Consider the following 9,581-nt stretch of genomic DNA (forward strand, 5'->3'; position numbering starts at 1 on the left):
TTAATGAATTGTGTAAAGGCCAAATTAATGTTATTTTCTTTAAAGTTCTGTTATTTTGGCAACATTCCGTATAAAACTGACTTTTACAAATTGTACTCCAACATTTAGTTAAGCTATAAAACTAGAATGACATTACCAATTTAGTGAAAATTGTCAAATTAAGTCAAACCACCTTAATTATATAGCAAAACACTTAGAAAAACACTCCACCTGAACAAAACCACTCCACAATTTAAAAGGTAAAAACACTACAGTAACAGATGACGAGGGTTGCAGTTATCACGCTCACCTTCATATATAATACAGTTGTGCATAAATATACCTCATCCGAAATAATCATAGATATGCCATTTAAGTACAACAGTTATCTCTGTATTCTAGGTGCTATGCGAAACCTGCACAGATCAGAAACTCCAAATATTTATAAATTCAATGTTCAAGAGACATATTTAAGGTGTAGTTAAGCTTGACCAATACTGATTGATTAAACGAATCGTTCTTAAGGTTTATGTAGGTGGCTCTTAAAAGAGCCGTTGGGTGTAGTTTATATTGAGGTAATTTAAGCACGTTCTCCACGGATACGGCGGGCCAGCTGGATGTCTTTAGGCATGATGGTGACCCTCTTTGCGTGGATGGCGCACAGGTTGGTGTCCTCGAAGAGACCCACCAGGTAGGCCTCGCTGGCCTCCTGCAGAGCCATGACGGCAGAGCTCTGGAAGCGCAGGTCGGTCTTGAAATCCTGGGCGATCTCTCTGACCAGACGCTGGAATGGCAGCTTACGGATCAGCAGCTCGGTGGATTTCTGGTAGCGACGGATCTCTCGCAGAGCTACGGTACCGGGCCTGTAACGGTGAGGCTTCTTGACTCCGCCGGTGGCTGGAGCGCTCTTACGGGCAGCTTTGGTCGCAAGCTGCTTCCTGGGAGCCTTTCCTCCGGTGGATTTACGAGCGGTCTGCTTGGTTCTTGCCATTGCGGTTTAGAAGGCTCCTTCGCGTTTCAGACTGAAGAAATGAAGTCTCTGGTCTGCAGCGGGGTTTTATAAAGAGACTGGCGGCGCGAGGGCACTTCTGATTGGTTCAAATTGCTGACGTAGTGAAACAAATCTGTCTCAGCTATTTGTTAAAATTAAGATTTCAAAATAAAGTGTGGTAGAAGACGAACAAACTGACAAAAAGATGGATTAGTTTAACGTTTTTAAAGAAATTAAATGAGTTTGTTTGTTTTTTACTGATTCTTAAAATAAACACAAAATATAAGCATTTTAAAGATGAATAGTTAAAACATTTTTCGGAAATTTTATTTGCATTATTTTCAGTTTTTCATGACTGGTGATATCTTTTATGCTCAAATGTACATGCATACTTGTTTTTATTACACTAGTTAGTTGCATATTCCTCTTAATCTGATTGTACTACGTTTAGTAATATTTTTGTGATACAGTAAATTTGCCTTTACTGTACAGGATGCTTTGTTTTCATTTTTTATCTGTATCATTTCATCTACATTTAACCTGCTGCTGATATACCTGAATTTTCCCACTGAGGTGCAGGAAAAGATATTTCTATTTTATTGCTCATCACATCAATTATTTGTATAATGAAAAATTTATGTTTAATTACTGCCAATGCTTTGGTGTTCATGTTTACAACTTAAATCATTGTAAATGAAGACATGTTCGCTGAATTATTTTTGTTTTTCATCTCTTTAAATCTCTTTTCATCTCTTTTCATCTATCCCTTAAAATAAAAATTAAAAACTATAGTTCCAAACAAGAATTTTAAATAAATTATCTAAAGACTAACATTGGGATGAGGGGGTTTAATCGACATTTTTCCATGGAGGATCTATAAGATCTCAAATTATTGAAAGCAGCTTGAACACTTGAAACAGACATACACACTTCTCACCAGTTAGTGGCGGTAGTGCTTTCTTTGTTTGCCAACCGCCATTATAACCAACGCGTATAAACATGGATTGTATACATAAATAAATAAATAAATAAATAAATGGCAGTTACATAGGATACAAAATTCAGTTGATGTTGTAAGGGGTAGAGGAATAAACAGGAGGGAGGAGATAATAACCGGTCAGTTTTTTGAATAGCACTCTTTTTAAGATGGGGAAACATCTTACTGGTTTATGTGATTGGTGTGATACTATAGAAACGATGGGACATGTTTTTATTAGTTGTAGGAAAAATGTGAATCAAAGAAGATTACTGAATATGGAAATAGGATTTAATAGGGAATTGAAACTTCAGAATGTGGTTGCTCAGTGAAATAGCAATGAATGTAGAGAAGGCATTTCGTTTTATAAAAAAAAAACCCACCGGGATCGTTAAGATAATTTGAATAAGTATTATGATCCAACAGATGGCAGTAGTGCAACAACAATGGATGTAAGCTGCCGTTAAAATCTAAAGAAGAAGACGATTATATTTACTTTCAATGGTACATGTTGGAAACAGTACTAACTTACATTAGGAACCGTTTCTTCAGTTGAAGGAGTGGTGGCTCTTAAAAGAGCCTTTGGTGCTTTAAGCAGTGGGTAAAGCGAGAGTTTACTAGTACCTCCTAGCCTTCTTAGCTGGGCGCTTTTTTACCGGCCTTTTCTTGGCTACCGGTCTTCTAACTGCGGGTCTCTTTGCAGCCTTTGGTTTCTTTGCAGCCTTCGGCCTCTTCACAGTTTTCGGCTTCCTAGCGGCGGTCTTCTTGGGGCTCTTCTTTACCTTTCTAGCTACTTTCTTTGCTGGTGACTTCTTCGGGGACCTCTTGACCACTGCTCTTTTGTTGGCGGGTCTTTTGATAGCGCTGGCCTTCTTGCCGGCCGGTCGCTTTGCCTTGGCGGGAGCCTTCTTCTTCACCGCCTTCTTTAGATTGGCGGCTTTTGGCTGCCTTTTAGGCTTAGCGATCTTGAAGGAGCCGCATGCTCCGGTCCCTTTGGTTCGGCTCAGGGTTCCTCCTGTGACCAGCTTCGTAACGGCGTTATTGATGCGCTTGTTGGCCTTGGTCACATTGACGCCTTTCACTGCCAGAGCCTTCTTGAGCGCCGTCAGAGAGATTCCCTTGCGCTCCTTGGAGTCGGCCACAATGGCCACGATGAGTTTGTAGATGCTGGCTCCCTTCTTGGGCCGGTGAGGAGGCTTCGGCGGGACATCCGCCGGGATTACAACAGCTGATGGAGCTACTTCTGTCATATTTCTCACTTGCTGTGCCACGTGCCCAGCGTGCTGCAGGAGGCGGGACTTATAACAGACGTGAGAACCGTGAAGAGACAACTCAGTCCGCCGCTCCGCTGCTGCCACAAAAATGGCCATACTTGTGTTTTCTTCGCCGCAATTTAAGCTTTAAATCTTCTCAAATGTGATATTTTCTAACATAAATGTTACTGTAACGGAAAGGAAACTGATTTGTCTCCACAGTAAGGTCACATTTGGTTTCCAGAAGCTTTTCTTTTTGTTCCAGGAGCGCTCAAAGGTGTCAGAGACCCTCTGATTCTATGCGTCGACAGGTGAATTTTCAACACATTTCGTCTCCTAAAACATCTAAAATCACATTACAGAATACATAAATGTGGTCCTCTCATTACAAGAGAAGTCTGTGGAAAGAATAAAAATAAAATGGTAGTGGTAGTGTGATTATCTGAGCTTTAAATTTGGAAGTTTCTCCGACAGTAAAAACACACCGAAGCTGTCGATGATTATGCCGCTGGTCAGGATTCCTCTGGGATGAATCTGATGGGGGAAAGAAAATGTTAACCAAATAGTAATTAAAAATAAGTAACTATGCACCTATCACATTCCAATTTAAAAATGAACTAAAATATGTTCGTTTTCAGATTAGAAAATAGATGAGAAACAACGATAACTTTAAGTCGTCCACATTTCAGATCACTGCTGTAATTCCAGCTCAGCTTGATTCCATAATTATGAAGTGAAACTTTTTCATATAATGGAAATTTTAAGCAATATTGGAGCATTGTTAGTTTAATCATCTGAACTGCCATGAGGCAAACACTGAGGCAAGTTTAATCTTCTATATCAGATGTGTTGTCAATGCTTCAGCTTCCTTTTTTCTAATTCATTTGGCTTTTAAATGATCTCACATGTATCTTTGTTTTAATTCTTGAAGATTACCTTACACTTCACTATATGCTTAGAATTCTATTTATAATCAAGTATTCAAATACAAAAAATACTTTATCAATCACAAAGGGAAATTAAATGTAATTAATAGCTTGCAACAACAAAACTCATCGATATTTGCATTTCCTGGCAGTGGAAAGATTTTAGAAAACACATTTCCAGTTAAAACATCCCAGTATGAAACATCCCATGGAAGATAAATAGTAATTGAAACTCCTGGCAGCACATGACAAAACTAACAAGTATCAGAACAGCTAATAACCAGCAGACATAAAGTGGTGCTGCAGCATATACTGATCAACATCCTGCTAAATGCACACACTTTGGGAAAACAAATGTGATTTAGTTGCCCTGTATTAAGCAGAGGTGGGCAGTACTGATGTGCAGATCAGTACTGAAATATTGACACTTCTGACACCAGCTCTTTTTACTTTAAAATTAATGCTCAAATCAAAATATTACTTATTTTTAATACCCTAGTTATTTGAAGGAAGTGTATACCTTCAACAAAAATTAAATGAAAGAAAGTATTGAGGTCTTGTATGAATTTTTTTGATTTGTGAGAACTACCTTTTCTCCGACCTGGATAAATGCATAACTTGTAGGCTCAGTCAGCCAGACATTACCGGGAAGCTGTGTGAAGATTTTTCAGATCCAAAAACAATGAGTTGTGCAACACAAACTTTGTGAAACACTTCACATCAAACCACACCACAGAGTATATAATGCATTTAAGTTAAGACAGAACAAAAGCGGGAAGTACAGTGTCAGATGCACACCTAAAATAGATATATTTTATAGATAAAATATTTTCAGACTAATTTGCTTTGACCATTAAATAATTTTCAAATGTAGGTTTTAGAAAAACTATATCAATTAAATATTTTATCAGCAATATCAATTTGAGTCACTCTGTATAATGAAACATGTTTTAGATTTACCATACATCTGGAATTGTACAAAATTTTGCTGACACCAGCTTGAATTTTACTCAGTATTGGATTGGAAAGTAAATCCGTGTCGATCACGACTGAGTAGGTGGAGACAGAATAAATACAAAGTCTGTATCAAATTCACGATTCCCTCTTGAAATATTGTATTTTTGTAGAGTAGTATCTCAATACCTCAAAAAATTCTTTCAAATAATTTTTTGCATTTCACACATTTCTTATAATATAAAAATAAATTTGCTTTGTTCTTCTAATTATGTTGCTATTAAAATATTTTGCAGACAAACTATCCAAATTCTGCCCTGTGTTTAAGAAAACTCGGGAGAATTTTAAAATAGCACCATAAAATGTTAGTCTAATCCATTTAAAAAATATATATAATTTTTATTGACCCAATATTCACCAGGTGTTGGAGCAAAACCTGCAGTATTCATTTAAGAAATATAAATCCTATCTTTGATGTATTTAATTGTTTTCATCTTATTACAAGATGCTGTCAGTAAAATAGTGCTTAAATATGAAAAGGACTACTTGCGCTTAGTTGTATTTGTGTGGCCCTAAAAAGGGCCTTTGTGGTTTTGATGGTAAACAGCGGGTTTACTTGGAGCTGGTGTACTTGGTGACCGCTTTGGTGCCCTCGGACACGGCGTGCTTGGCCAGCTCACCGGGAAGCAGGAGGCGCACGGCCGTCTGGATCTCCCTGGAGGTGATGGTGGAGCGCTTGTTGTAGTGAGCCAGGCGGGAAGCCTCGGAGGCGATGCGCTCAAAGATGTCGTTAACGAACGAGTTCATGATGCTCATGGCCTTGGACGAGATGCCGGTGTCGGGGTGGACCTGCTTCAACACCTTGTACACGTAGATGGCGTAGCTCTCCTTCCTGGTCTTTCTCTTCTTCTTGCCTCCTTTGCCGGTCGTCTTAGTGACGGCTTTCTTGGAGCCCTTCTTGGGCGCAGACTTGGCGGGTTCAGGCATCCTGATGTGTTCCTGGGAAACAGCAACGAATGAGGAAGTGCGCGCAGAGATTAGTATTATAGATTTTGTATGTAAATTAGACTGCCCTGATGCCTGCCTCTGATTGGCTCAGCTGCTCGGAAGGTTGAAGACGTTTTCAATTCATCTTACGCATGCAATGGCGCTTCCTGGCGGTATGCTGAATGTATACAATGTTTTTAAGTCAATACTCCACGTTTCTTTCATTCCTAAGAAGTGTATGTTACATTAAATTGAGTATAAATAATTTTTGAATCCTTAACATAGCATACACAATTTTAAGTAGTCCAAATCACTGAACACATTTAATCTCCAAGTATAAAGATTTAGTAGCATTTATACAAATTTATTCTGCCCTTCTACACGTTCTCCTTTGACTGTTAATGTAAACCTATACTATTAAATGATGTACAGGCTGAGAAAATTGTCTTCCATTTGGAGGGAAAATATCAAATGGCTTAACCCATTTAGGATAGTCAGCTCATAGTGCAGTATATTAAAAAGCAGTTCTTGACATTTTAGCGTCGTTGACCTAATTACGGCCTAGGGATTTTCTAATATTGGATTTAATCTTAAAAAAATTGAGCTTTCTCATAGAAGTTTTAAGACTGAACATAATATAGGACAATCTCCAAGAAGTGTGGGTGGCTCTGAAAAGAGCCGTTGGGTTTTAGTAAAGAGCTGGTAGATTTAACCGCCGAAGCCGTACAGAGTGCGGCCCTGCCTCTTGAGAGCGTACACCACATCCATGGCGGTCACGGTCTTCCTCTTGGCGTGCTCGGTGTAGGTGACGGCATCACGGATGACGTTCTCCAAGAAGACCTTGAGCACACCGCGGGTCTCCTCGTAGATGAGACCGGAGATACGCTTGACCCCACCACGGCGAGCCAGGCGACGAATAGCGGGCTTGGTGATTCCCTGGATGTTATCACGGAGGACTTTACGGTGACGCTTGGCGCCTCCTTTTCCGAGTCCTTTACCTCCCTTTCCGCGTCCACTCATTCCGTATTACTGTGTTTGGCTATAGAGCAAAAATGATGAAAAGCGCTTGTGAAAGTCCGAATTTAAACACATACTGCGGACGTAAATGGAGACAGGCACCCCGCCATTTTTCTTCGTCTTTATCCACTCAACCCTCTTTCCGCTTATTCAATAAGATCTTAAAATAAACTTCCTTATTTAAATTTATATCAAAATATATGAGTCGCAGAGTTAAAAATAACGGTTGGAATACAAATCCACAATAAAATTCAGTTTTTTTCTGTCAACAAAGCAAAATATCCATGGAAACCTGAATAATTTTGCACCAAATTTAACATTTTCTGGAAATTAAAGCTACAAAGAATATTACAACAACCTGATTTATTTTAATTTTTTCTTGATAAAAAAAAAAAGACTTAAAACCATCTTTCTACTTATAAAATACTTAAGGCGCTTAGAGGCCAAGTAATACACATTAAAACACACATAGAACTGAATGTGAACTTTGTTTAGGTAGATTTTCATCATACATGTTAAGATCCAGCTTAAATGTATATATTTAATGCTCTTCAAATGGCTCAATTTCCAGATCAGCATTCATTCATTCTGCTCTTCAGAGGCCTGGTAACATTGCATTTATTGACATAACCCATGTGAAAGAATATGCAGCAGAAACTTTATGGACTTAGATAAATATTTTACTCAAGATGAAATAGAACAAATCCACATTGGATGAGTGAAAACATATAAAGACAAGATGATGCATCGTCATCTCAGTATTCAGCTGAAGAATATAGTTATATTGAATATAGTACATCTGCTGATTATTTATATATATATATATATATATATAAAATAAACCTTCCTGAAGAAACTGTGGGTGAAGTTGAAGAATTTCTTTATGGTAGGGGCTAGGAGGTTCTCTGTGCAGTATTCAATGACACAGATCCAAAATAAAAATTTATTAAGATTCAATCGTCCCACAAATTGTTATTGATTACTAGCAAATTATCCACATTCTCCCAATTATATTGTTTGATAGAAAATATAGACAACATTCATAAATATTTCACCTTTATCTCAGTGGTGACCTCAGATTCTTCATCAATACTTAATTGTACTTGGCATCAAGAGACTTAAAAGCTCAGGATAAAACTCTTCAGATAGATGTGGGTGGCTCTTAAAAGAGCCGTTGGGTTTGTGGGTTTTGGCTGTAAAGGTTTACTTGGCCTTTGCTGCTTTCTCGGTCTTCTTGGGCAGCAGGACAGCCTGGATGTTGGGGAGAACACCACCCTGAGCGATGGTGACTCCACCCAGCAGCTTGTTGAGCTCCTCGTCGTTGCGGACGGCCAGCTGCAGATGACGGGGGATGATCCTGGTCTTCTTGTTGTCGCGGGCAGCGTTTCCAGCCAGCTCCAGGATCTCAGCGGTCAGGTACTCGAGCACCGCCGCCAGATAGACAGGAGCTCCGGCGCCAACGCGCTCGGCGTAGTTTCCTTTCCTCAGCAGCCTGTGAACACGGCCCACTGGGAACTGGAGCCCCGCACGGGATGAGCGGGTCTTGGCCTTAGCTCTGGCTTTGCCGCCGGTCTTTCCACGTCCAGACATCTTGTATTTCGCTCTTCTTGAGTCAAGGAGAAATAAGGCCGCTACAGCGACCAGCAGCATTTATACACACCATCTATCCGCTGATTGGTTAAGTATCAGCAGAAGAGGCGTCGTCCAATCAGAATGCTCTACGTCAAGTTTCCGCGCTGCAGAGAGACTTGTGCTCAGCAGCGGATGGGATCTACTGAAACAAAGTGACTTAATAGAATTTACATTATCTCTTTAATACATAAAGTACTTGCTTACTTCAGTCTTGCATTTTTTGGTAAATAAAATCTGAGGTATTTGTGACATTTAATGAATTGTGTAAAGGCCAAATTAATGTTATTTTCTTTAAAGTTCTGTTATTTTGGCAACATTCCGTATAAAACTGACTTTTACAAATTGTACTCCAACATTTAGTTAAGCTATAAAACTAGAATGACATTACCAATTTAGTGAAAATTGTCAAATTAAGTCAAACCACCTTAATTATATAGCAAAACACTTAGAAAAACACTCCACCTGAACAAAACCACTCCACAATTTAAAAGGTAAAAACACTACAGTAACAGATGACGAGGGTTGCAGTTATCACGCTCACCTTCATATATAATACAGTTGTGCATAAATATACCTCATCCGAAATAATCATAGATATGCCATTTAAGTACAACAGTTATCTCTGTATTCTAGGTGCTATGCGAAACCTGCACAGATCAGAAACTCCAAATATTTATAAATTCAATGTTCAAGAGACATATTTAAGGTGTAGTTAAGCTTGACCAATACTGATTGATTAAACGAATCGTTCTTAAGGTTTATGTAGGTGGCTCTTAAAAGAGCCGTTGGGTGTAGTTTATATTGAGGTAATTTAAGCACGTTCTCCACGGATACGGCGGGCCAGCTGGATGTCTTTAGGCATGATG

The 9,581-nt window shown here is 39.0% G+C and overlaps 3 protein-coding genes and 1 pseudogene across 3 annotated transcripts; all 4 read right to left on the reverse strand.

The window, feature by feature from the left end:
* LOC106946377 (uncharacterized) overlaps nt 1–7,110 on the reverse strand; it is an 11,084-nt pseudogene extending 3,974 nt beyond the window's left edge.
* Nucleotides 1,809–3,709, reverse strand: LOC106946372 (histone H1-like). The gene has a single exon (XM_015030649.1). The coding sequence runs from the start codon at nt 3,314–3,316 to the stop codon at nt 2,564–2,566; it is 753 nt and encodes a 250-aa protein (XP_014886135.1). The 5' UTR covers nt 3,317–3,709; the 3' UTR covers nt 1,809–2,563.
* LOC106946355 (histone H2B 1/2-like) lies at nt 5,646–6,220 on the reverse strand. The gene is made up of 2 exons (XM_015030630.1): nt 6,217–6,220; nt 5,646–6,173 (listed from the first exon to the last, which is right to left on the reverse strand). Exons 1-2 carry the CDS (start codon nt 6,218–6,220, stop codon nt 5,692–5,694), a joined length of 486 nt encoding a protein of 161 aa, XP_014886116.1. The 3' UTR covers nt 5,646–5,691.
* Nucleotides 7,111–8,237: 1,127 nt separating the features above from the next.
* On the reverse strand, nt 8,238–9,560 carry LOC106946373 (histone H2A-like). Its single transcript, XM_015030650.1, has one exon. The coding sequence runs from the start codon at nt 8,731–8,733 to the stop codon at nt 8,287–8,289; it is 447 nt and encodes a 148-aa protein (XP_014886136.1). The 5' UTR covers nt 8,734–9,560; the 3' UTR covers nt 8,238–8,286.
* Nucleotides 9,561–9,581: the final 21 nt, after the last annotated feature.

Source organism: Poecilia latipinna, unplaced genomic scaffold (assembly GCF_001443285.1).
Source record: "Poecilia latipinna isolate Pla-1442-1.1 unplaced genomic scaffold, P_latipinna-1.0 Scaffold188, whole genome shotgun sequence".
Taxonomy (NCBI): domain Eukaryota; kingdom Metazoa; phylum Chordata; class Actinopteri; order Cyprinodontiformes; family Poeciliidae; genus Poecilia; species Poecilia latipinna.

Bases quoted from the DNA above. Each gene is read 5' to 3' on its own strand.
- LOC106946373 (XM_015030650.1), bottom strand. From the start codon at position 8,733: ATGCTGCTGGTCGCTGTAGCGGCCTTATTTCTCCTTGACTCAAGAAGA.
- LOC106946372 (XM_015030649.1), bottom strand. From the start codon at position 3,316: ATGGCCATTTTTGTGGCAGCAGCGGAGCGGCGGACTGAGTTGTCTCTT.